This window comes from Hippocampus bargibanti, linkage group LG11 (assembly GCF_051943395.1).
Source record: "Hippocampus bargibanti isolate YZ-2025 linkage group LG11, ASM5194339v1, whole genome shotgun sequence".
Taxonomy (NCBI): Eukaryota; Metazoa; Chordata; class Actinopteri; order Syngnathiformes; family Syngnathidae; genus Hippocampus; species Hippocampus bargibanti.
This window is the reverse complement of record NC_142744.1, coordinates 8,996,675-9,023,597: the sequence shown is the minus strand read 5'-3', so window position 1 is coordinate 9,023,597 and position 26,923 is coordinate 8,996,675. Positions and strand designations below refer to the sequence as shown.

General features: G+C 40.8%; 3 protein-coding genes and 1 non-coding gene across 5 annotated transcripts in view; 1 reads left to right on the top strand and 3 right to left on the bottom strand.

Moving 5' to 3' along the window:
* Nucleotides 1-3,563, bottom strand: part of prkci (protein kinase C, iota) — a 30,424-nt gene extending 26,861 nt beyond the window's left edge. Inside the window, exon 1 of the mRNA XM_089008984.1 lies at nucleotides 3,214-3,563. Coding sequence (XP_088865110.1) covers nucleotides 3,214-3,296 — 83 coding nt within the window. The 5' untranslated portion in view covers nucleotides 3,297-3,563. The remainder of the gene's footprint in view (nucleotides 1-3,213) is intronic.
* A 1,106-nt stretch (nucleotides 3,564-4,669) lies between these two features.
* dapk3 (death associated protein kinase 3) lies at nucleotides 4,670-13,363 on the bottom strand. The gene is made up of 10 exons (XM_089008985.1): nucleotides 13,244-13,363; nucleotides 13,035-13,150; nucleotides 12,511-12,629; nucleotides 12,056-12,416; nucleotides 10,731-10,860; nucleotides 10,557-10,605; nucleotides 8,610-8,636; nucleotides 8,371-8,523; nucleotides 8,259-8,304; nucleotides 4,670-7,769 (listed from the first exon to the last, which is right to left on the bottom strand). Exons 3-10 carry the CDS (start codon nucleotides 12,570-12,572, stop codon nucleotides 7,239-7,241), a joined length of 1,359 nt encoding a protein of 452 aa, XP_088865111.1. The 5' UTR covers nucleotides 12,573-12,629; nucleotides 13,035-13,150; nucleotides 13,244-13,363; the 3' UTR covers nucleotides 4,670-7,238.
* Nucleotides 13,364-13,767: 404 nt separating this feature from the next.
* trnae-cuc (transfer RNA glutamic acid (anticodon CUC)) lies at nucleotides 13,768-13,839 on the bottom strand. Its single transcript has one exon. It is a non-coding gene; the product is annotated as a tRNA-Glu (tRNA).
* A 231-nt stretch (nucleotides 13,840-14,070) lies between these two features.
* sppl2b (signal peptide peptidase like 2B) lies at nucleotides 14,071-26,915 on the top strand. Of its 2 annotated transcripts, none has more exons than XM_089008812.1 (15): nucleotides 14,071-14,222; nucleotides 15,380-15,490; nucleotides 15,739-15,921; nucleotides 15,994-16,083; nucleotides 16,372-16,511; nucleotides 16,636-16,778; nucleotides 16,889-16,985; nucleotides 18,139-18,255; nucleotides 19,462-19,543; nucleotides 19,617-19,691; nucleotides 19,772-19,834; nucleotides 20,002-20,101; nucleotides 22,138-22,215; nucleotides 22,310-22,470; nucleotides 23,919-26,915. In XM_089008812.1, exons 1-15 carry the CDS (start codon nucleotides 14,166-14,168, stop codon nucleotides 24,066-24,068), a joined length of 1,647 nt encoding a protein of 548 aa, XP_088864938.1. In that variant the 5' UTR covers nucleotides 14,071-14,165; the 3' UTR covers nucleotides 24,069-26,915. The 2 variants fall into 2 exon arrangements, with proteins under 2 accessions (XP_088864938.1, XP_088864939.1); XM_089008813.1 differs by having other exon boundaries at nucleotides 22,310-22,523; nucleotides 23,919-24,053.
* The last annotated feature ends 8 nt before the right edge of the window (nucleotides 26,916-26,923 follow it).

Sequence of the window (26,923 nt, the reverse complement as noted above, 5' to 3'; positions counted from 1 at the left end):
TAGATTTCTATGAATATGATCGAACATGCTGATCAAAACATTTCTGAAGTGATACTGTTGCACTTTTTTGAAGCGTTATCGGCACCTATCTGCCAGTTTCACATCTTCTTGATGCCAAATTGACACTTACAGAACCATTGCATCCACTTATGTAGAAATAAAAAATAAAATACATCTACCTCTACTATCAGTATTAGTCATACTGACCAGTTTGGTTTGACTTTAACCAAGAAGGGGAAACATTTTAGTTTTGTTAAAGTTTTTGGATTTGGACTGAGTTCACAAAACGGCATGATGCTATGTGAGTTTTGTAAATGACGGAGGAGGATTGGCTAAATTAAGGGAGCATGGTTAGCATTTCCAGTATCATTACGCCAAGTCAACCATTGCTACCATCCATTGACAACTACCATCACAAAGGTAAATAAAACGACTTTATCATACAGTAGTTTATTTCTTTAATTACAATACAATAGCACATTTATTATACATAAAATAAGGTATATTTTGTGTAGTTTCAAGGCTTATTTAGCAGAAAATTATGTTTTATGGGCACCTGGAAACGGATTATTCTCATTTGATTAGGAAATACATGTTTGGAATACAAACTTTTCGCCTTACACACACTTTCTGGGAACCAATTAAGTTTGTAAGCTGAGATATCACTGCACTCTTCCACTTGTCCAGCACAAAATAAAGTACAAATCAGCAATTAATTATCAAATAATTCATAATAATTATTTAGAAACTCGGTTTAACATAAATTTCAGACTCTCGAGTGAATTACAGTAAAGTTATATCGATATTCTCGGGAGTCGGAAAAAATATCGATATAACCGGACTATCGATATATCCGATCCTGCGGCATGTAAATTTTCTCCTTGCGCTCATAGAAACAGTATCATAATAAGCAGTACTATCGATATAACCAATAACGATGTAACGAGACTTTACTGTGTTGCTAATTTGGATTGGATTGGCCTTTATTAGTCTCGCAGTGGAGAAATTTACATTTCACAGCAGCAATTTCTGTACATTTGTTTCTTGTATTGAGAACCCTATTCTGGCCTGGCTCAGCTCAAAAGCTAATTTTCTCCTTCAAATTAATTCCAATTAATTTTGCACATACTAAACTACAAATGCAAAAATGGTGATTCAATTTCATTTCATTAACAATGAATTATTAATTTACCATTTACATTCTTTCAGATGTTTTATGTGACAATGATATTCCCAATAAATCCTTTTCACAAATACTTATTATAAATTCAAGACTGCTCCACAATACACGTTATCATGAAACATGACTTCAACATGAAAAACCGAAAACAATTAGTGCGGCTTGTAACATGTATACATTATTTCATCAGGGTTTGACACAAAAAAAACACAAAGATGCACAATCCAACGTACTAAATGATTGAATATAATATTTGGTCAACCACTTATGCAATATTTAATAATGCCCATAGTCCTGTTTATTTTCTGAAGTTAAATTGACATGATTGTTTTACAATAAAGTAGAATCAACTGCGACACCAAATCACTACACATTTCTTATTTTTCAGTGTTGAAAAATAATTGCTAGGGGCGACTGAAACACGTTTTTATTTTAAGACGCTGAGTTGAGCTATTGTTTGTGCAGCCGCAAATAATGTTATCGCCATAGTTTCATGTTTTAACACAAATAACAGTAAATACAGAGAACTGTAAATTTCTCCACTGTGAGACTAATAAAGGCAAATCCAATCCAATCCAACAAAAGGTGACCAGGGCAACTTCCCTGGGGAACTCCGCAATCCATATGTCAAGGCGCAGAATAACCACCATTGAAATGCACTTTATATGCTCTAGTATTGATATTATTACTCACTTTAAGGCAGATTACTCAAATACATAACAATTTAACTTATTTACACCGGTTCAAAAAGAGTGTTTAGCTTGACCGAAGGTATTTAGCAGAAACTGGCTACCTGATTTCAATGTTAGATTTTTTTTCTTGTCAAAAGTAAAAAGTGGAAGGGCTTGAGGGACATGTACCAAAGAAAATTTCAAAGAACTGTGCTGCTGGAGAAAAAAAAGTAACCTAGCTGCAGTCGAAGGAAAGAAGTGCAAGTACTGCGCAGTTTTCTGTTTTCAAAATGCTATACAATGGTTGTCTACGAATCAAATTCCAGCAAGTAAAGCTAGCTAACCAGGATCCTCACCCTGCAAAGCAAACATTCGCCTCACTTTACTTGTTTAACTGTTATTTGTGGGAGTTATAAAAAAGTGCATTTTCTCTGGATCACATCAAATGTATTTTTACATTGTCCAAATTTACAGCTACCCACAAACTTGCATCAATTTAATCTTTAATCGTGTTATGTGAGTAGTTCAATTTCCACAATGACGAAGACATATTTTGGAAAATGGAAGGATGGTTGTTCGTCTATACAGTATGTGTACTGCAATTGGCTGCCATCCAGTCCCGGGTGTACCCTTACTCTCACCCAAACTCAATTGTGATAGACAGCATCACTTGTGATGCTAAAGAGGACAACCAGGAGAGAAATGGATGCATTGCTGTTCCCATGTTCCTTGCGATTGACTGGCTGGAACAGAAGAGTCAAAACTGTAAAGAAAAGAGACCAATGGACCTCCCTAAATCCTCTTCTAGCCCGCAACATGCCCCATGAGCCATAGGTTGCCCACATGAGACCAGAAAAAAATATCAACAAAAGAATTGGATTCACCTTAATGCCATTTTAACACACTTTTGAGTTATTTAACAACCGTAAGTGGGTAATTGGGTGTCATAAATCATCAAGACCTGTAATTTCACTCATACTGGGCCTCGCGGTGACATCCTATTGTTAATTAGCTCCGACGGCTAACAGTTCTGAGTTCGATTTATTAGCCAATTCTGCCAACTTGACCGTACAGTAATAAAAAAAGGAAAAACAAGCGTCAAACCTTCACTCCCACAAAACTATCTTTGAAACAATTCGTGTTTTGGTGAGATAGAGTCAGCGTTAAAACGGGATAAAACACTAGTCGCCCACTGTGTGTCTGGACAGTTTCACCTGTCTGTCAAGTTTACCCCACACTGGGCGATACTAGCCATTAGCTTCGTTAGCTTAGCCGTCTTGCTTCGCTGTCTTCTACGATAATAAACCTTGCGAGGAGTGGCGAGAGGGCGCAAAAAGGACGACGATAGCTGTGTCTTCTTACCCTTTGTAATAGGCCTTCACCCGGACTTGTTGGGAATTCTCGCCGGAGTGAGACATGGTGCTGTCCCGCAACGTCGGCATCATCAGCTCAGCCGCGGTCAGCCAGAATTTACTGAAGCTCCCCTTCCGTCTCCGGCTCTTTTTTCCTTCCTTTTTCGCGTGCGCGTGTTGTTAGTTATCTACCACGCCCCGAAAATGGTATCTTTAAAGCTAAGTGGAGTTTCACGAGTGAAAAGCGAGGTCAACTGAGTCGTAAGAAGAAAAATAATCGCATACGTGGTTAAACACAAAACGACACGGAAAGTAAAGAAAAACTTAAGATGGGTCGCTAAACAACTCCCGACTGCGTCGGCCTAGGCATGGACGACACCATTGTTGGAATTTTTGTCAGGGGTGGCGCGTAACTTAAAACCGAAAGACAACACATTACATTTTTGTTATACAAACTTTTACTCACATCTGACAACATAATAAAAGTCATTATCACAAACTGATCCGATATTTGCTCCGGAAATATATCATATCGATATAAAATGGGAGTACAGTTAAACGAATTTACTCCCAGTCAGAGCGGACCAACTCCAGCTTTCATGTGGACAGTGTCACTCATGCACAAGTCTCTGAGATTGGACTTTATAACAGATACCCGGAGGATATGTGCCGCATTCAACTGATCTGATGCAGAAGAAATGGCGACATGAAGCTAAAACCATAGCGTGTCATTTAGCGAAAGGCTACTTTGAAGAAAAACATTGCAAAACACAACACACGTGGCTTATGGAACGGGGTTGAAACCATCCCAAAGTAAGCCTCCCGGGTATCGAAGGGTTTCTCAGTTATCGCATACAAACTTTTATTACTTTGCTGTTTTGTGGGATACACGTTTTAAAGGTTGGTACCAGGTATGGATTTTAAAAAAAGTTTAAAACAAAATTTGATAGCACGTGATTGGATAACTTAAGTTCGGCAGTCGCCATGGCAACACTTGGCTGCAAGGCAGTTCACCTTAGGTCTTTTATTTTTGCGATGAAGTCAATCTTCCAATACCGTACAGCACCAGCAAAGTATGACTTAATGGCCATGGTTGATTGAGGTCTTAGCGCTCGGAACCTTTGACTGACCGGAATTCAATCTCGATGTCAGATAACTCCAACATACAAAACAAGAGACAAATCTGGGTATTAGTTTGCCCCAAGGTCATCAGAATGAAGGGCAGGGCAGTCATTGAGTGGAAGCCAACGCATGTAATCGAACACACAGGTATTAGATTACCTTTTTTTGGTCAGAATTCTCATCCCGGTTCTAGGCTGCACTGAGGGCATCTGAGCAAACTGGCAGATACACGGAAAGGGCCTGTCAGGTTTAAAAGAAAGCAAGTGATACTAGCTCCCGTATCAAAGACCATGAAATAAACAGTGATAATTAAATAGAATTGAATCCGAATATTAGACAGAACCTGAAACCTCTGCATGTTTGCTTCAATTTCATTGAAAAGAATTCAAGGGAAGTTGATGAGCTGAAACCAGTGCTCGGCAAGCAAGCATAACCCAGTATGCCCGCAATGCCCCTGGAAAAATGTTCTAATGTTGCATTTTTTTCTCGCAGGCCACATTTTGCACCTCATTAATCATTTTTTGCCGGTTATGTCTTGAAGCAGCTTGCCTCCTTTGCTGCCGTCAGCAGTCTATTTTCATAGCGCTTGCAGCTATGGTGGCAGTCACCTTCCCGTCACCTACGTCCTCCGAGGTACAAATGCGATCAATAATACGAACGGTAAAAAAATAAAATTAAAAGCGTTTGATAGCATACCAGATGTTGAACTGGACACAGTTTACAGAAAAGGTTTTATTTGGAAAAAGCTATCAAATGTCAGCTTGTTTACACATATACAAAAAAAATAATAATATACAGTATATATTTTGAGCCGTTACTATAAGGGGTGTTCACATGGCACATTAGCATCACTGTTGCACCGATGTACCGTATTTTCCAGTGTATAAGGCGCACCCATAAGCCTTAATTTTGTTCAAAAGATGAGCCTGCGCCTTATATGTAGGTGCGCCTTATTTTATGCAATATTGAGCCACACCATGTCTCGCAACTACGGTCAGCAGCCACCGACTCCATTTCCGCCTGTAGAAGAAGTAGTGCGTAACCCCAGCCTTGACTGTAGCGGCTTTTAAGATGGTGTGCCTTACATGTATTTGGAAAACGTTTTTCATTCATTGAAAATGTGGCTTATAGTCCGGTGTGCAATATATGTGGAAAAAGTTTAAAAATACAGTGATACCTTGGCTTACGAACTTAATTGGTTCCCAGACAGAGTATGTAAGGTGAAAAGTGTGTATCCCAAAAATTAATTGCCCATAGGAAACCATTAAAATGACAATAATCCGTTCCCAGGTCCCCATAAAACAAAATTTTCTACTTTCTAATTTTCTAAGCCTTAAAACTACACAAAATATACCTTATTTTATGTATAGCGAATGTGCTATGGTATTGTAATTAAAGAAATAAACAGTACTGTACAATAAAGTTGTTTTAATTATCTTTGTGATGGTTGTTGATGGCTTGATGGAATGGATAGCTTTTTGCATGAGGTGTCTCAAGGAGCTCTGGGTTGTACATCTTGGAAGTTGTGATATTGCAACAGCAACAGATGCAAGCAGACAGACTAGAAACATCATTAATAGCTGGTTCCCTTGCTTGTCTTTTCATTTCAAATTGAACGGATGGCTAGTGCGTGGGTTATTTGTGGAGCCTGATTGATGGGAATTTTAACCTTGCAGTCTACACTCTGCCTTTGAACTATCAAAGTTGAAATGAGTCCAAATTTCACAGTTTTCTATACATTTTGTCACTCTCTGTCATCTGCCTGTCTCTTAAATGTTTAAACCACCTCCCCTCACTGCTGCGTTCTTGACCAATCACATGGCTTTAACCGAAGACTGGGGACGGGGAATAGAGGACAAAAAAAATGTCAGCAGCCATTTTCTTTTTTGGAACATGGTTTCACTCTCTCTCTGTTCGTAACCCCCCCCCCACACTGCTGCGTTCTTGACCAATTCCCTGGCTCTAACCGACGACTGGGGGCGGAGAATAGAGGACCAAAACAAGCCGGCTGCCATTTTCTTTGAGGAGAACGGGCTCGTTCGCGAACGACACATCACTCATTGTGGCAGCTCTGTCTGTATCCTGAAAAATAGTTTGCATGCCCCGGTAAAATTTTCATAAATTTAACATTCATCAACCAAAACGTTCGGAATCCAAGGGGTTAGTAAACCGATGTATCACCATTCATTGGGGGTGCGTCTTATACTCCGGTGCACCTTATACACTGGAAAATACGTTAATTTGTTGTGATATATAGAATAAATTTAGTGGAGCATTCACACGTATAAAGCCGCTTACTAACAAGAAGCGTGTTAATCCCGTTGCAGCCCGACTTGCGTTCAAATGGCAGTTTCTGCAATACAATAGGAATAATACGGAAATATAACACGATCATGTGTAAGTGTACTTCCTTTGTTTTTTTTTTACATTTTTAAAGCACCTCCTGAGCAGGGTTAAATTTGCTTCGGTTTAAGCAGTTTTCAGGGTCTACAGTGTAGACCCTGACCCGGTGTAGACTCTACACCGTGATAAATTTTTACGGTGAACGGTCAACTGCAGCCTCGGTGTGACACCGGAGTGAAAGTTGCCATGTAAACACCCCTTCAAACTTAAGTGCCAACGAGTAGATATAGGCGGGGGGGGACTTCGCTGAAAATGTTCTATATACCTGGGGAATGTGTTAAAAAAACAACCAACAAAAAAAATGGAATGTTTCAGGTGTGCGTAGATGACAAAAAAAAAATAATCAAAAAATAGTTCCCGTTCTTGTTGCAGAGAGGCACTGCGGAGCTGACAGCGAAGGCTGACACTCATAAAAATGAAAAATGAGTGTTAAAAAAAAGGGCACAGCACTGTATGTATGTATAAAAAGTGTAAAATAATAAATTAAAAAATGAAGAGTGCAGCGTAGCCTCAAGGTGCGCTCTCTCGACGGTCCTTGTCGACGGCGATGGAGCGCACCAGCTCTTCCACCCAGCGCACCTCGTGCGCCACCTGCTCGGCCAGAGCCTCGTAGCGGTTCTCCAGGCGTCCGAATTTACGCTTGAGGGCTCCGGCGGCCTGGGCGGCTCCGCGCGCGTCCTCCTGGCTCTTCTTACGTTGCGCCTGCGTGCGTTGCAGCTCCTGGCGGACGGCGCCCAGCTGGCCGGAGATGCCGCGGCTCTCTTCCTTGTACCAGCCCTCCTTCTCCTCGTAGATGGACAGAAGCGCGGCAACATCATCGCGGCAGGAGCGACGGTTGCGCTCCAGTTGGCGCAGGCCTTGCTCGGCCGCCGCGATCTCTTCCAGGACTTGCGAGAAGCGCTCGAAGTTGACGTAGGTGTTGTTGGGCGGCATGCTGGAGTGCGACTTGATGGTGTACTCCTTCAGACGCGTCGTCTTCAGACGCCGGCGCTCCGGTTTGTGCTCGTGGTCCTCTTGGCGTACGTTGCGGCGCTTGATGACCTAGGCAACAGCAAAGCAGCAATGTCAGTCAGTTGTAAATATGATCACAACCTAATTTTGTGTCAGGAGGGATAAAACGGGAACGCTGGGATGATGTTTGCGATAACATTTAAAGGACAACCGACACCTCCAGACAAGTTGTGTCCATAATTTGTAAAATCACTTCAAATGACTTCTACTGAGTGTATTTTACAAAGATTCCACCGCATATAGCTGTATTTTACGTCGCGCTGAATATTCAGGAAGTCTTGTTTTTGAGTTGGTGACGAGTCCGTACGTGACGTCACGTCAGGAATGCCCCTGATTTGTTGTTTTGACTTCAAGGTGGCGGTCTGAGAGTGGCTATCTTTACAGCAGCTCCTGTATTTTGTTTTTCTACTTCTTTCTTTCATCACTTTGCTGCTGTGAAATTTCTCTAGTGCGAGACTAATAAAGGCTAACACAACACAGAACTGTCATCCACAACAGTGAAAGAAAATGGTACATTACCTTAATCCACGGATGTTGAAGACTGTCATCAATGGTCAATCTCTTCCTGCGAAAGAAGGTCAGTCAGAAAAAGACAGGAAAGAAACAAAAACATAATAATTTGGTCTAATACTTTGGATCTTTGACCAGCAGGCGGCGTATGAAATCTTTGGCCAATTCGCTGGTGTTGCTGAAGTATTCTTCGTCAAAGTCGTAGTTGACCGCTGAGATGTTGGTCAGCGTCTCCTGCTTGGTTTCACCCAGAAACGGAGAAGCGCCGCTCAACCTGATGGGGAAACGTTGGGACGCTTTAAAGGATTCCGGGAGTCAAGGAGTTGAATGCTTGTTAGCCTTGTGGGAGACGACACTTACAAAATGTACGTGATGACGCCGATACTCCTGCACAGAAAAAACAGAAGATATCACATGGGAATACTCATATTACATGTGTGGGTTTAAAAGTTGACCTTAAATCCCATAGATCACGAGTGTTGAAGTCGTTTTTTTGCCGTGGGTTACAGTCTTACGGGGGCCGTTATGAATTTGGGGAAGCCATTAGAATGTTTAATCCCCTCCACATATTACATATTGTCAGGGATGTTCGATCAGACACTGCGGACGAAGGCTCGGACCCAGAAAGATTGTCTTTACTGCCGGCAGGAGACACAGCCATTCATGACAGACGCCTGAATTCTGCAGCCCTCTGCCAAGCTATTTATTGAGAGTATATGCAAATTTAAGTGATACATTCGTAAAAAATAGTTTTCTTGATTAGAATACCACTCCCCTGGGCGTTCTAAGCACGAACAGCTGTAAGCAATAAAACATTCTCTTCCATGAACTGATACATTTGTAACCTGGCTAATGAGCTCTTCCTGTGAAGGAGTTTCAAGTCATAAATTGCTTCGGCGATAAAGGAGTTTCCCAAGTCCTAAATTCTGTCCAAGGCCAGATCTCCTAGATGAAGATGACAGTTTAACTTGCTGCTTCTGTTGACCTCAGATTGACCCCAGGTTGTCTGTGCTTCAATTGTGTATTCGCGTCACACATGTTGACTAAGCATATAACAGCATGAAACTTTTAAATATGATAACTTCTTATTCTGTCTAATCTCTATCACATATAGAGCGCACAAAAAAATAATGAACAACTAGTTTTCAAATTGGAAGTCAAGAATCATGACTGTTATTGTGGTTTACATACAACAATTTGAAATTTTGGTTCGGACTTTAGCAAGCATCATGGCAACTGACATGCTTGACATGTCAAAGACAGACAACTATAAATCCTAAATTTGTGTATATATTTAAAGCACAGGATTACTGTATTTTCTGGTGTATATGGCGCACGGGAGTATAAGGCGCACCCCCAATGAACTGTATATTTTCAATATTTTTCCATGTCTAAGGCACACCGTAGTATTTAAAGCTATACATAACCTTGCCCCCCCTGACCTCGTTCCTTCAGATCCTCTTCTTCCCTCCACCTCTGTGTGCCGCCCCTGCCCGTCTCGCACGATGGGGGACAGAGCTTTCAGCTGCTCTGCCCCCAAACTCTGGAACTCACTTCATCCCAACATTCGTAACATCGATTATCTTCCCACCTTCAAATCCCATCTCAAAACCCACCTATTTAAAATTGCTTTTTCTGTGTCTCTCTTGTTTCTATTTATAATGGTCTTTTATTTATTGTATTCTATTTATCATTGTATTTGATTTACTATTGTTTCGATGCTTGTCTATGACTGTAAAGTGTCCTTGAGAGCTTTGAAAGGCACTTGAAATAATGTAGTATTATTATTGTTATTATTATTATTATTATTATTATTATTATTATTATTATTATTATAAGGCGCACCTTCAATGAATGAAAAAAGTTTTCCAAATATAAGGCACACCACATTATAAGGCGCTACAGTAGAAGCCGGTGTTAAGCACTACTCTGTAGTGGTTTAATATTACTTCACATATAAGGTGCACCTGCGTACAAGGCACTGGTTCATCTTCTCAAGAAAATAAAGGCTTTTGGGTGCGCCTTATACACCGGACAATACAGTAAATGGGAGTACGATCAATGGCATAAAAGTTCTACATGTTAAAGTAAAACGACGACCACGGCCAAAACTGTTTCGGGCTACCTGAAGTTCTACGCATCTACGTGCATGTAGACAGCATAAAATACGCCCACCATAAATTTCATATAAATTGTGTAGCCTTGAAATAAATAGCTGTAAACCCCATCAAATGTATACGGGTGATGAAAAATGTCTTCATGTATAATGTGTTTTGTAATGTGTGCAAAGCAGGTTGCAGTCTTTACCACATGTCGGCCTCCAGTCCCAGCGGTTCATAGTTGACTATTTCTGGAGCTGCAAAGCACAGACGAACCAAGATGTCAATGCGAAGCAGATGTGGAGACCGCACAAACTCACTCACTCGGCAAAGAAACTCAACGCGGTGGTAGGAGGGGTGCGGAGGGGGCCACGAAACCCACCTACGAACTCGGGCGTTCCGAAGATGTTCTTGAACTCATTGCCGGCTTTGATCTGATGGGCGATGCCAAAGTCGATGAGCTTTATCCTGGGATTGGGAACATTCTTGTCCAGCAGCATTATGTTCTCGGGCTGTGACGCAACGCAGCAACAATGAAACGAAGTAATTTGCGTACAAGAGTAAGAATTCAAATTTGACCGTTCGCCATCCCATAAAGCACATAAAAACTGCACAGGTGACAAATTCATCGTCAACAAATTGTGGAGTTGAAATTGAAACGGCATTTCGGAGTTGTTTCGAAGTGTCCATTTTGTTAATTACACATGGCTGTGGTTGTCAATGCTTGCTCTTGGTATTGCACGATTGGCTGGTGAGCTGTTAAAATTGTACAACTATCCATGTATTTGTATTCCTGTTGTGTTTATTATTTTGCTTTGTGTTGACTATTATGTGAAGGCTTTGTTTCAGCTGCAACTGTTGTCAAAGCGCTATATAAATTAGGATGTCGCGCAGGCTATCTAGCTAGCTATTTGGATTGGATGTACCTTTATTCGTCTCGCAGTGGAGAAATTTACATTTCACAGCAGTAAAATTATAAAAGGAAGAGGAAAGGAAAGAAAGAAGTAGAAAATGTATTTATTAGCTATCTAGCTGTCTAGCGAGCAATATACTAGCTATCTATTAGCTCGCTAGCTATCTTTCTATCTATTTGAGTTATTCCAGGTTGAGTGAACGCCGAGGCGTCTGGCTGTCGCTGCTCACACACAGAAAAACTTATCCTGTGGCTGTAAAGTGACCATGAGAGATTTGAAAGGTGCTTATGAATGAAATGTATTATTATTATTATTATTTATTTATTTATTGTATTTTCTGTCTATATAAACACTCACATTAGTGCCGTGAGTTTGTGTTACTTCCTGGTTGAGTGAACGCTGGTGCGTATGGCTGCCGCTGCTCACACACAGAAAAACCTATCCTGTGGCTGTGAAGTGACCATGAGAGATTTTAAAGGTGCTTATGAATGAAATGTATTATTTTTATTATTAGTAGTAGTAGTAGTAGTAATAGTAGTAGTATTATTACATACTGCATTTTCTGTCTACACTCACATTAGTGCCGTGAGTTTGTGTTATTTCCGGGTTGCGTGAACGCTGGCACGAATGGCTGCCGCTGCTCACCCGCAGAAAAAAAAAGTTCTTATCCCGTGAGTGGAAAGTGTCCTTGACAGTTTTGAAAGGTGCTTAGAAATAAAATGTATTATTATTATTATTATTATTATTATTGTTGGCGCAAGGTGTTACCCAATAAAGTGCAGAGTGGCCGTACCTTAAGGTCAAAGTGTGCGATGCGCTTGGAGTGCAGGTAGTGCACACCGTCCAAGATTTGCTTGAGAAATTGCGTGGCTTCCTCCTCGCTCAGAGACTCCTTCTCGGCGAGAAAATCAAAGAGCTCACCGCCGGACACCAGTTCCAGGATGAGGATGACATCTGTCTTGTTCTCGAATATATCGTGCAGGGTGATGATGTTACTGTGCTGTATCTCGCGCAGAATGTTGACCTCGCGCTCGATCTCTTCGCGGCTCACGCCGCGCCGGCTGGACGACAGGCGACGCTTTTTGATGAACTTGGCGGCGTACTCGGAGCCCGAGCTTTTCTCCTTGCACTTGCGCACGATGGCAAACTGACCGCTGAAGGGAGGAGACATCAGCAGTATGTGTATGTTTTTTTTGCATGTATAATGCCCACAATAGAAAAGTTAACAACCATATCTGAACAGCATACCTGCCCAGCTCCTCTCCCATCTCATAGTGCAGCTCCACATCCTCTTCCCGGAAGCCAGCCATTACGTGCTGGCTACACCAATGCTGATGGCCCGGCAACCTTCTTTTGTGAGTTTTATACTGCATAGAAGAGATTAGATACTTAAAAGAAATGAGTTTCCTCGAGGCATCAACATCCAAATTGACGTCACATGTTCTTTCGTTTCTTTCCTCCTTATTTGGCCAGCAGTATTGAAGATGATGTCAGCGAGCCCCCTGCATTCCAGTCCTACTTACGTCATCTCCTTGCCAATCAGTCAGTTAAATGGACTCTTATACGGACATTTTTACTACTTTCTAAAAATGGCAAACTGAGCATGAAAACAGCTTTGAGTGAACGCAGGAATGACAATGTCTCGCAAATTTTGATTGGGCACTGTATTGTGACTTTCGGATAGGAACGATCAACATAAAAAACAGCACGTTCGCGGGAATTAAAAGCAAATTGGAAATGAACGGAAAACAAATGAAGTTACAATTACAAACCTCCTTTTTCTGCTGGCGGTACTGTCATGGAGTGGGGGTCGAGTAAAATAGAAAAAGAAACAGCCGGGACTCAAGACTGTAGTTAGCTTAGCAGACCAGCTAGCTAGAAGGAGCCGCTGAAAAAGCACCGATTGGCAGTCATTGAAAAACGCTCAATAAACACCAGTTTGGGATGGAATGTAAAACATGATTTACGGCGAGGTACTTACGTTTCTATTGGGTTAGTAGTGCTGCATTGAGACAAATTAACTGACTGTGTGAGATGGAAAATGAAGAGTGGTACAGTCACTGAGCTTCCGTTATGACTCGTCAGAATAAAATACATTGTGAAGGTAGTCGCACCACGAACAGCGAATTCCTTCCATTATACAAATACAAAAATGAAAATAGGTATTACCCAATGAAATAGATAGGATTTTTATCTTAACGTTTATTTTTTTAATTTCCGGCGTTTAAATTCCGGCGTTGGCGTAAAAAAACTACAGGTACAGTATTCCTGCTAGAAGGGAAAACATGAATTGACGTTGATCCGCGGTTTTAACGCCGCTGTGAGTCAAGCGCGCAACGCGACTCTAAGCTTCGAGAGCAGTGCCAACAGTTTACATTTTTCAACAACAAAACTAATAGAAAGACAGATCAATTAGATAAAAAGACAATGGAAAGACAAAGACATTGTCGAAGACGTAAATGTAAGTTACACGTGGTCTTTTTAAAAAGATTGGCAAAACATTCGTTCCCTGACCGGGAATCGAACCCGGGCCGCGGCGGTGAGAGCGCCGAATCCTAACCACTAGACCACCAGGGACTAATACGATTCAATCGCATGTGTAACCTCAAGGAGTAAACATTGTATCTTGTATTGTTTTTTTATTATCATTTTTTGTTGTGCGTGCATGTCTACCCATTACATGACATTAGTTTTCATCATCTAGAAACCTACATACTAAACGATTTAACTAAAATGCGGTGTACTTTTTAATTAATTTAGTCCTCGAGAAGTGTCCCAGAAACATTTCCGGGTTGAGCGTCATCCAATGGGCGTGTCTTAGAGACAGCTGGTGTGTGTGTGGTGTTCACTTCCCTGCTTTCTGTTGGATGGTGATCAGAACAACATAGCTGCCTGCCTTCACGATGACGGTCCCCGGCCTCGGAACAATGATCTGGGCAGCTCTTTTAGTCATCCACCAGGTGGGTGAGCGACACCAACGCCGTCTCTTTTTTTCCTACCGAAAATCACTCTTCCCCACCGCTAAGTTTTTTTGCGTGTGCCCGGCTACGAGCCATTTATCTAACCACATCATCGTTGACCAATAAATAAAACAACAAAGAGTCGCATTTTTCTGCTTCTTGCTTCGTCAAGTCTGACACCAGTTGACAACTTTGTAGCATCCCATCATCGCCATTGTAATCGTATTAAACGGTGATGTAAATGCTAGCATGTTAGCAGTTGAGTCATTTTGGGTGGTAGTGGGTAGCTAACGCCTATAGCATCCGAGCTAAAATTCGCCTCTGCGGTGAAATGAAGTTTGTCATTTAACGACATCCGAGTACATTTCTGTGAGCTGATTCTTACCACATCACAGCCTTCTAGTTGTAATGTTTATTTTTCTCCCCTCGCCTATGAGAGAGAGGGGGTAATCGGGGGCGTCCATGTGTTCCATCACTACCTTTTGTTACCTAGGAAAAATGCTAATAACAGTCAGTAATTTCACATCAGCCAGGAATTTATAAAGATAAAATGTCTCTTGTTTGGGTTATTGAGGCGCATTTGGTGTCCCCAATATTGTGGTTTGTCAATATACGTTTGTTTTCTCGGTTTGACTTCGACGTAAATCGACATTTTAGGTGAATAAAACCAAACGGTGGCTCCTTGAGATCCGCGTAGAATTAATTTTTAACTAAAAATAGTCGTGTCGCAAATCATCTTTACTCCTTAAAATATATATGCCCTCCTAATAGAAGTACTGCCATACTATTGCCTGAGCTCTTTTTTTTCAGCTCCAAAACACAAATACAATAAAGTCTCGTTATATCGATATTCAAGGGAGTCCGAAAAATATCGATATAACCGGGATTATCGATATATCCGACCCTGTTTGCATGTAATTTTCTCCGTGCGTGCATAGAAATAGTATCGATATAACCGGGACTATCGATATATCCGATATCGATATAACGAGACTATACTGTGTTGGTTTTCTTTCTCTCACCCTCCCCCTCCACACACACACAACATAGGATAATTTTTATCAAAGTGCAGCCATCATGATACAAGTCGAGTTCACTGCCATCATAAAATGTTGTATCTCAAGGCACATTTGCGTTTGTCCTCGCCACATCCACAGGTGGCAGCGGAGCATGGCATGGCTCATTTCAGCGATGACAACAAAGGGAAGGACTACTGCATCTTCTTTAACTCGCAATGGGCACGTCTGCCTCAGGACCTCAACAAGGCGGTGAGAACTCAAGTCCAGAGTAGCTTGCATTTACCTTAGTGTTTCTTTTGTTCTCTTCCGGTTCCTATTTCTACGGGTCAACGAAATAATTCAAAGTGTCCCTATACATATTTTTCAAACTCCAGAATGAATGGCAGCTTTACAGATGCCACTTGTGCTCTGCAGATGTAATTTCTGGCTAATGTTATAACTGAAGATTGCTTTGATACACTGCAATCTAACATCAGGGTTTCTCCACGTACTCACAGTCACGTCTCCAGATCTACGACCTGACCACATCAGTCTTGTGCTCGCCCGCCGACGTCCCGGAGGGCGGTTTCCCCAACCGCATCGCCATGGTGATGAGGGGTAACTGCACCTTCTACGAGAAGGTCCGTCTGGCACAGTTGAACGGCGCAAAGGGCCTGCTCATTGTCAGCAAGGACAGACTGGTAACGTCAATCGGATTGAAGGATTCCTATTGAATACGACATCTGGCAATTAAAAAATAATAATAATTTCAGACGCCACCAGCGGGAAACAAGACTCAGTATGAGGAGATTGACATCCCTGTAGCGCTGCTCAGCTACTCTGACATGCTGGAGATAAGCAAGGTGAGAGGCAGTTTTTAATACTCCGGCGCGCCTTATACACTGAAAAATACGGCAATTGAAGGCAAGCCGGATGGACACTCAACTAACCTGCCAACAATGTGAAGCTAATTAATATTCATCTTTAGCCGCACGATGAACTCAACAAAAATACAGTTTCTTTGAGATATTATTATTTTTTTCCTTTTTCAAATTTCCCCATTGCTGGACGATTAAAGGCTTTTTAAAATGTTTTATTCTTATTTGAACGAGACTGGTGCCTGAGTTGACTCACTATGTTTTGAGTGGTAGATGTTTACCAAGGGCAGACTGGTGGCCATGTACGCCCCCAAAGAGCCAGTTCTGGACTATAACATGGTCATCATCTTCCTCATGGCTGTGGGAACCGTCGCAGTCGGTGGCCACTGGGCCGGCAGCAAAGACCGCAAGAAGTAAGTGTGGATGCTCAACAGGCTGCAAACTAATTTTTTTTTTCTCTGAAATTGGGTCATCTACTTGAATAAACATCACCTGAACTAAACTATTCCGGCCATAATATGTACCTTTGACATGCAGGCGCTACATGAAGCACAAGCGTGACGATGGGTCGGACAAGCAGGACGAGGAGACGCTGGATGTGACTCCCATCATGATCTGCGTGTTTGTGGTCATGTGCTGCAGCATGCTGGTGCTGCTCTACTTCTTCTACGACAGCCTGGGTACAAAAAAACTAATACTAAAAGAGTCACACAAAAACGCATGAAGTACATCCGAAATGATGTCCTGATTCAATTTTATATCTATGTATTTTTTTGGGTTGTTTTTGCAGCAATTTGGGTGATCGCCATTTTCTGTCTGGCTTCTTCCGTGGGGCTCTACAGCTGCTTGTGGCCTTTTGTGCGGCGCCTTCCTTTCTGCAAATGCAGGTGAGACAAAGGACGCCAGACTTAAAATGCAATGAAACGTCACGTGACACCAAAGAAACAAGACAAAAAAAAAAGAATAAAATTGCCTTTGTCAATACTTGGAAACTCATTCACTGCCATACGTGCAAAAATGTGTCCACTCCAGTGCCAGGGTTTGTCATGTTCACTCAAATTGCAGGACACAGAGAAGATTGAGTTTTAGGACTACATAAACATTCACTGCAGCGTAAGAAACCTTAGACTCTCTTATTTCATCAGAAAAAACAGTTAATTCCTAAGTTATATGGGTCTGAAGTTATCTGAGCTTGAAATGGGAGTGGCTGTACAAAATACAATACATACTTTAACGACGGCTGTAGCAGTCACAAAGCGTTAATATGGAAAAAAGGGAAAGCCTGACCCCTCGTGGAAGGGAAAAACATTGCCAGAGGTCTGGCCAGCGCTTTGTCGGTACCCAAGCAAGAAAAAAAAATGGCAATGACGCTCCACGTCACACTTTTTAATTCCCGAATAAATTCGGGAATGGCGGTGAATGAGTTAAACGTACAGACGCTCCCCTACTTATGAACATTCGAGTTACGAACAACAGGAACATATCAATGTTTTGCAGTAACATATGTAGTATTCTCTCCAGTTGTACATATCTTTATAGAGCATCTATCTTATACAGTTTATTTTTCAGTACAAACTAATACAGGTTACATAGGCAAGTCTTAAACATATTTATATAAACCTTAAACATACATTCCATACAAAATATAGCACTGAAGCAACTTGCAAACAAATTCACCTTACGAACGACTGTTCGGAACGTATCTTGTTCGTAAGTTGGGGAGCGTCTGTACAACTATGACTCCAATATACCTTCATATCACATTTTAAGATACCCGAAAATGGCTGCCCAATGATTTGACTGTAGGAAAAAAAATAAAAACCTCCTGTATCTTTAGTAAGTCCAGTATGCAACATTACATCTATTTGTGCTGTATGGAGTACTCACCAAAAGATATCGTGACTCCCCACCACTGCACAAAACTCATTGCTTGACGATCGGTCGCTGAGATGGCAACTTGTAGCTGCCGTACGAGAGAGGATATTTCATGCTGGTGATTGATGCCCTATCGATATCCCCTTTTCCCTTTCCTCTACGTAGAATCCCGGAGAACAACCTTCCCTATTTGCACAAGCGCCCTCAGGTGCGCGCCTTGTTGCTGTCGGCACTCTGCGTGGGCGTCAGCATCACCTGGATGGTGTTTCGCAATGAGGACCAGTGAGCATTGAGACACTTTGGTGGGGGTGGGGGGGTGCACGCATGGACGACTGGCTATCACATACCGTATTTTCCGGCACCCAAAAGCCATGATTTTATTTAAAGGATGACTCTGCGCCTTATATGTGAAGTATTATTGAGCCACAACAGGTCTCGCAATTACTGTCAGAATCAGAAGGACTTTAATAGTCCCATCATGGGAAAATGTGCAATCTATAGCAGCAACATTGAAAGGAGGGCGGTGAAAAGATAAAAAAGTATTCTAAGCAGAAAAAAAAATAGCAGAAAGGGATTTAAAAAGGGTTCAGAGCTGCTGCGGAGGCAGCCGCATGGCGGGCGCCATAAAGGCGGAGCTTTCACAACCGCTGCAGCTGGGACAAAGCACTTCACATGATAGTCAACACAAAGCAAAATAATAAACACATAAAAACGTGGACAGTTGTGCAATCTTAACAGATTTCCCCATTGACTGATATTTGAGTACAAGACAAACATTTTATTACATGACGAAAGAGGAGCGGATGAAAGCCTTCTTTTCACCAGTGGATCAGAGATGTCGTGGTAGAATGTGCACGTCTGCTACAGCCACTGACTAAATTTCCCCATGTAGAAGAAGTAGTGTTTAATCCCAGCCTCTACTGTAGCGCCTTATAATGTGCTGTGCCTTATAAACGTTTGGCCGATCCTCCAAAATAGTCAGCAAACGAATAAAAGTTTTCAAAATATAATATATAGATATATATAAACGTTTTCCAAATATAAGGGACACCACATATCTGGCTGGTTGGCTATTTAGCTAGCTATCTATTAGCTATGTAGCTATCTAGCTAGCTATCTATGGGCTGTCTATTAGCTAGCTAGCTTTCTATCTATTTGAGTTACTTCCGGATTGAGTGAATGCTGGCACATGTGGCTGCCGCTGCTCACCCACAGAAAAATTGATCATGTGACTGTAAAGTGACCATGAGAGTTTTGAAAGGCGCTTGTAAATAAAATTTGGAATATATTGGAATACTTTGATATATTTATAATATTTGGAAAACTTTTGTCATTCATTGAGGGTGCGCCTGTATTCCAGTGTGCCTTATATATGGAAAAAGTTTGAAAATATATCATTCATTGGGGTGCGCCTTATACTCTGGTGCGCCTTGTACAGTTTGTCACTGAACAAAATCAGAGATCGTATTTATTTATTTTTGTGTCCAGGTGGGCGTGGGTGTTGCAGGACACCCTGGGTATCGCCTTCTGTCTCTACATGCTCAAGACTGTCAGACTGCCCACATTTAAGGTACTCAAACGTAAACATATCATGAAGCTATGAACCAAAATGGAGATTTTTTTTTCTTTTTTATCTATGACAGGCTTGCACTTTACTACTGACGGTGCTCTTCGTCTACGACGTTTTTTTCGTGTTCATCACGCCCTTCTTCACAAAGGTAGCTTGACAGATGACACCCTGCCTCATTCTCGGGTCTTAACGGTTGGTCATGGCATGCGTTGCCTTTTTAATGTGCAGAGTGGCGAGAGTGTCATGGTGGAAGTGGCGGCGGGCCCTTCTGACTCAGCCACGCACGAAAAGGTAAAAGTTTCTCAAACGCTTTTTTAAAGATTTATATATATATATATATATATATATATATATATATATATATATATATATATATATATATATATATATATATATATATATATATATATATATATAAAATACATTCCCAGCTTGATTTTTGCTGGTTTTCTCCACAGCTTCCGATGGTGCTCAAGGTGCCACGCTTGAACTCCTCACCCCTGGCCCTATGCGATCGGCCCTTCTCCCTGTTGGGCTTTGGCGACATCTTAGTGCCAGGTGATTAAATGACACCATTAACGCAGAAAAAAAACATATTGTCTGGTGTATAAAGCGCACCCAAAAGCCTTGATTTTCTTTAAAAGATGAGCATACAGTGAAACCTCGGTTTACGAACCCCTTGGCTTACAAACTTTTCGGTTTACGAATGTTAAATTTATGAACATTTTTGTTAGGGTAATTCGCCATACAAACATCTCTAAACATCGCTCTGTAATCTTTGTTTACATTTTGAACTTCCTCGTATGTCATATCCTGCCTTCCTTTACACGATGTCGCACTTTTAGTACGTCACATCCTGTCGCGTCATTGCTATGCACCGCATAAATACTCCTGCAGCCCGTTCATCTCTCTCTCTTCCCATGCGCTCCCTCCTCCTCCGCGACACTACAATGCCCGTGCTCTCCAAATTAAATCAACTTTCTGTTCAAGTCCTGGCTCCCTGATGATTTAACCATCGATCTCCATCAACACCCGTCGAAGCAATGAACCAAGGGCGAACGATAAAAAATAACCCAACAATTTTACCTTGGCATATGAACTATTATTCGGGATATACACGGAGCTGCCACAATGAGTGATGTGTCGTTCGCGCACGACACAACACATCTAACAAGAAAATGGCAGCCGGCTTGTTTTGGTCCTCTATTCCCCACCCCCGTCGTCGGTTAAAGCCACGTGATTGGTCAAGAACGCAGCAGTGAGGGGAGGTGGTTTAAACATTAAAGAGACAGGCAGACAACAGAGAGAGAGTGACAAAATGGATAGAAAACAGTGAAATTTGGACTCGTTTCAACTTTGATAGTTCAAAGGCAGAGTGTAGACTGCAAGGTTAAAATTCCCATCAATCAAGCTCCACAAATAACCCCCACAAGCCATCTATACACTTGATGCAAAAAGCCATCAACCCAGCTAAACAGAACACAATTGATGAGGAACAAGGTAGAATTATCGCAGAGAAAGCACCTACAAGGGATCATTCCTCAAGATGGTGAAAGAAGAAGGCTACGTTCCTCATCAAGTGTTTAATACTGATGAAAGCGGCCACTCCATTCCATCAAGCCATCAACGACCATCACAAAGGTAAATAAAACTACTTTATTATACTGTAGTTTATTTCTTTAATTATAGTACCATAGCACATTTATTATACATAAAATAAGGTATATTTTGTGTAGTTTTAAGGCTTAGAAAATTAGAAAGTAGAAAATTATGTTTTATGGGGACCTGGGAACGGATTATTCTCATTTTTATGGTTTCCTATGGAAAATTATTTTTTGAGGATACACACTTTTCGCCTTACAAACTCTGTCTGGGAACCAATTAAGTTCGTAAGACAAGGTATCACTGTATATTCAAATTTAAGTGATACATTAGTAAAACGCAGCCTTCTTGATTTGAATACCACGCCCCTGGACGTCCCATGGTACACTCACCAACATCCATAAACCAACAGAACGTAGACATTTTAATGGGTTGTCTTCCCATGAACTGATTGATTTGTAATCTGGCGAATGAGCGCTTCCTGCGCAGCTGAGTCCTAAATTCCGCCCGAGAATAGATTTCTTACCTGAGGATGACTGTTTAACAGGCTGTGTCTGTTCACCTCAGATTGACACTCGATTGTGCTTCTGTTGTTGGCCTTGTATTCGGCCAACAAAGCATACAACAGCATGAAACTCCTAAATATAATCACTTCTATTCTGTCTATACATTATCACTTTTATATTTATATATTATATTTGGAAAACGTTTTTCATTCATTGATGATGTGCCTTATATATGGAAAAAGTTTGAACATACACCATTCATTCGTGGTGCGCCTTATAGTCCGGTGCGCCTTATACACCAGAAAATATGGTAATTCTTTCCAAAAGTGATTTTTTTTAAATCAAGTAATAAAACTATCCAATACCAGCTATACATTTTTTAAAATTCAAAACATATTTGGGAAATTCTAGTCAACTTTGGACTTTTTGACACAGTGCTATTGTTATCATTGTAATGTTTTTTTTTTCTTCTCCATTCTCCCCCAGGCTTGCTGGTAGTGTACTGCCACCGCTTTGACATTTTGACACAGTCCTCCAGGATCTACTTTGTGGCTTGCACAATTGGTACATAACCATCAATCGATACATCATAACAGGGCCTGTTTATTTTATTTTTATATATTTTTTAAAACTATAGTCTGTCTCCCTCTCTATTTAGCATACGGCGTAGGCCTGCTGATCACCTTTGTGGCGCTGGCCCTGATGCAGATGGGCCAGCCAGCCTTGCTCTACCTGGTGCCTTGCACTTTGCTCACCAGCCTAGCGGTGGCGCTGTGGCGAAGGGAGCTGTCTCAGTTCTGGACCGGCAGCGGATTTGTGGTGACTACCAGTTTGATATAAGCACGCAACAACAAACAATACTTTTGACGCGAGTAAGGGAAAATCACTTTCAATAGAATAACGTTATCTTTATTATTATTATTTTTTTTTATACATTCCAACTGCTTGTTTCTTTTTTTTGGGGGGGGGGGGGGGGGGGGGGGGGGGGGGTTCTATTTAGTCTGCTGCTGAGGGCTCAGCTCTCTGTCAGGGTCACTGCAGGTATTCTGTCTGGTTTGTTATCTCACACAATTTTTTGAGCCTCCATTTTGTTAATTCTCATTGAAGCATTAGCATAGCCTCGGGACAAGTTGTGTCCATAATTTGTAAGATCACTTCAAATGACTTTTACTGAGCGTATTTTACAAAGATTCCACCACATATAGCTATATTTTTTTATTTTTTTTATTTATTGTTTTTTTTATTTATTATTCTATATTATTTTATTTTATTTACGTTTTAAGACTCACGCTGAATATTCAGGAAGTCTTGTTTTTGAGTTGGTGACGATGCCTGATGTGACGTCACTAAAGGAACGCCCCTGACCGAGAAAGCGACACACAATGCATTTTGGGTACTTTGGTCTGAAAACTTTGTGTTGATCTGGATTGATGACGAAATTAGAAGGAAAACACATAAATAACGCAATGGTGAATCCTTGTGTGTTGCACCAAGACTACTATTTCATACTAGTTGAGACAAATTCCCAGCAGACAAATCAGCCCATTTCCAACGGAGCTTGTGCGCCATCTTGTGCATTTTCCTGTACGCTACATTGCAGTCCAGATGCCTCAAAATGACACGGAAGGACTTCTTTAATTGATTGCAAACATTTATGCTTTCCTCTTCAGAACTATTTGAATCATATTGATAACTGGATGAGTAACAAGAAAGCATCTTCTCCGAATCTGAAGCTATTGTTTTGATTCTAGAGCAAGGCAAGACGTCCTGGCGTGACGTCACGAACAAGGGGGCGGGACCTTCTGAAACTCGCCATCCCGAGGTCATTTTGAAGTAGTTTTGGGACACTAAGTCATTTTTATTGGTGTTTTGCATTTGACTAAAAATATCATACTGCATGTTTTGGGTATTTTAGATGCTATAAAACGTTTTTCTGATGTCAGTTAGGAAATGGTGTCGGTTGTCCTTTAAGGCAACTTTATTAGCGGTGCTGTTTGTTTGAATTTTTTTTCAAACAAGAATACAGAGAAGACTGCATATTATTTTTAACTTGACATAATTTGGGGGGAAAAAAATAAACCGATATCCTAATGATTGGCACATAAGTGGGGCACAGTGACAGCAGTTTACGCTATTTGAGGAACGACGTTCACGTGGAGGTACATGCAATACTTTCTCCAGCACTTTGTTGATCAGAAACAAGCGCATTGACTTTTGTCATGTAACGGCTACATTAATGAACGCCTTTTCATCTGTATCCCTCACAGCCTGCCATAGCTCTCGCACCCATCAAGTGTACACAAATGGCAGGGACGCAACCCGAGGGGTCATCGGGCGCAGACGCAACCAATCAGGGCCAAGACCCCGTTCAGGCTCAGGACACGCCCCTTTCTGAAAACGAGGAAAAGCTCAACTAAAAAGCAAGCGCATGTCTCTGTTTCAAGTTTATTTTCCATATAGTGTTGCAACACACATGGACGTTAAAAGGGACAAATGAGAACGAGGCGCCGCAATGTGTGTTTATACCTCATCTTTTAAAGGGAATGATAGCTGGGGAGGGAATATGTGGCTCAAGATGTGTATCATTGCTGTGCAACAAAAAGTGTGGATCTAACGACACATCTGAATTATGTTCAATCTCCAGAAAATATTTTTTGTTGTTTTTAGTTTAGGGAAAAAACAGACATTTTCAGTATTTTAGGAAAAAACAAAAGTCCAATAAAAAGCATGGCTCTCTATAACTTTGTAATCAAAAACTAAAATATTCCAACCTAAAAATAAAATAATTATTTTTGCATGTTTTTGAAGGAAATCATTTTCTTTGTATTGAACTCATTCACTGCCATTCCCGAATTTATTCGGGAATTGAAAAGTGTGACGTGGAGCGCCTTTCCCAAATTTGTTCGGCTTTTTTTTCTTGCGGGGGTGCTGATATAGCACTGGTCAGACCTCTGGCAATGTTTTTCCCTTCTACGAGTGGGCAGCATTTCCCTTTTTTTCATGTAGCGCTTTGTTCCAGCTGTTGTTAAAGCGTTATTGCATTGTAGTTTGTACAGCCGCCCTCATTTCAAGCTCAGATAACTCCAGACCCATATAACTTAGGAATTAACTCTTTTTTTCTGATGATAAAAGAGAGTCTAAGGTTTCTAACAATATATTGAATATTATGTAGTCCTCAAACTCAATATTCTGTGGGTCCTGCAATTTAAGTGAAAATGACAAATTGGCATTTGGCACTGGAATGGATACATCATTGCACATCATCTGGCAGGGCATGAGTTAATTATAAACTTTTAAAACTATTTTGAAAAAACCTGAAAATAAATCTGAATTATGTTTGCATGTTTTTGAAGTAAATCATTTTCTTTGTACAGTGATACCTTGGCTTTTGAACTTAATTGGTTCCCAGACAGAGTGAGCGAAAAGTGTGTATCCTAAAAATTAATTTCCCATAGGAAACCATTAAAATGAGAATAATCCGTTCCCAGATCTCCATAAAACATAATCTTTTACTTCCTAATTGTCTAAGCCTTAAAACTACACAAAATACACCTTATTTTACGTATAATAAATGTGCTATGGTATTATAATGAAATAAATAAACTGTACTATATAATAAAGTTTATTTACCTTTGTGATGGTCTTTGATGGCTTGATGGAATGGAGTGGCCGGTTTCCTCAGCATTAAACACTTGATGAGGAACGTAACCTTCTTCTTTCACTATCTTGAGGAATGATCCCTTGTAGGTGTTTTTCTGTGACAATTTTATCAAGTTCCTCATCAATTGTGTTCTGTTTAGCTGGGTTGATAGCTTTTTGCATCAAGTGTACAGATGGCTTGTGCGGGTTGTTTGTGTAGCCTGATTGATGGGATATTTTAACCTTGCAGTCTACACTCTGCCTTTGAACTATCAAAGTTGAAACGAGTCCAAATTTCACTGTTTTCTCTTCATTTGCTCACCCTTTCACTTTTGGGTTTTTCTTCACTTTTGTTTTTTTTTTGTTTCAAGCTCTGTCGTCTCCCTTTCGCGTGTGTGTTTTCTCACTCTCTGTCGTCTGCCTGTCTCTTTAATGTTTAAACCACCTCCCCTCACTGCTGCGTTCTTGACCAATCACGTGGCTTTAACCCAACACTGGGGGCGGGGAATAGAGGACAAAAAGAGTCGGCTGCCATTTTGTTGTTAGAACAGGCTCGTTCGCGAACGACACATCACTCAGAGGCAGTTCGTCAGCCAAGGGGTTCGTAAACCAAGGTATCACTATTTAAATGCTGAAGTCAAGAATCTATTAATCTATTTGAATTTTTAAATGTAAAATACAGAGAGAAAAAATTTAGGGTGATAATTAGAAAACAGCAAATTTCGCATTCAATTTTGATTTTATTTTATTTTTTTACCAAAAATAAGAACTGAATAGAAATGGCTACAAAAGCTGTTTTTTAGAAATTGAAAATTATCACAATTTGTGCTTTTCTCTTGTGTTTTTTTTAACATTTTGCCGTTTGCAGAAAAAAATTAACTGCCTCTGCTCGTGTTAAATCAAACAATCAAACATTCAAAACAAAGCAGTTCAAGTAAAAATGACAGAAATGTGTGGATATATGCTTTAAGTTGGTCAGCTTGTCTACTGAGCCAAACAAATGTTTTCCTTTTTTTAATTTAAATTCCTCTTTTTTTGCTATCTACTCTCTTTGTTTTGCATGCTGTGATGTGGATTCTCAACCTAGTATTACCAATTTATTATAACCTATAGTGCAGACTTGATATATTGGCTGGAGCCAACGTTTTTTTGAAAAATCATGAAATAAAAATGTAGCACTTTGGATTCCCGCGGGAGTCATTCAAGTTACAAGAGATCAAGTGAGATTGTATGAAGCATTTGCACAACTCATGCTATACAAGATCATTTCTGTGTTTTTAAATGTACATATTGTGTATGTATATATAACGTGCTATACTATGTTGGAGCAGGGGTCACCAACCCTGGTCCCTCAACCCCCCCTATCCACAATGTTTTTGATGTCTCACATCCAGAACACCCGATTCAAATGATTAGCGTGTCAAAACAGGATAATGGGGTGTCTTTGAGGAAGGAGCTAAAAAAACACGCTGGATGGGGCCCCTTGAGGCGGTGACCCAACTGTATAGGTTTTAAGAGCAATGTACTCCTTTTAGTTCTGTTCAGTGCCTCAATTGAGAACAACATAGAATGAAAGGTTGAATTTTGCAGTTGGATAAATAAACACTAAACGATTTTTGCGGAAATATCTTTT

Bases quoted from the DNA above. Each gene is read 5' to 3' on its own strand.
- dapk3 (XM_089008985.1), bottom strand. From the start codon at position 12,572: ATGGCTGGCTTCCGGGAAGAGGATGTGGAGCTGCACTATGAGATGGGA. The intron at 12,417-12,510 runs GTATGCTGTTCA...TCCTCCCTTCAG, and splicing joins ATGGGAGAGGAGCTGGGCAG to CGGTCAGTTTGCCATCGTGC. The intron at 10,606-10,730 runs GTGGGTTTCGTG...TGTGCTTTGCAG, and splicing joins CGGAACGCCCGAGTTCGTAG to CTCCAGAAATAGTCAACTAT.
- sppl2b (XM_089008812.1), top strand. From the start codon at position 14,166: ATGACGGTCCCCGGCCTCGGAACAATGATCTGGGCAGCTCTTTTAGTC. The intron at 15,922-15,993 runs GTAACGTCAATC...TAATAATTTCAG, and splicing joins TTGTCAGCAAGGACAGACTG to ACGCCACCAGCGGGAAACAA. The intron at 16,512-16,635 runs GTAAGTGTGGAT...TTTGACATGCAG, and splicing joins GGCAGCAAAGACCGCAAGAA to GCGCTACATGAAGCACAAGC.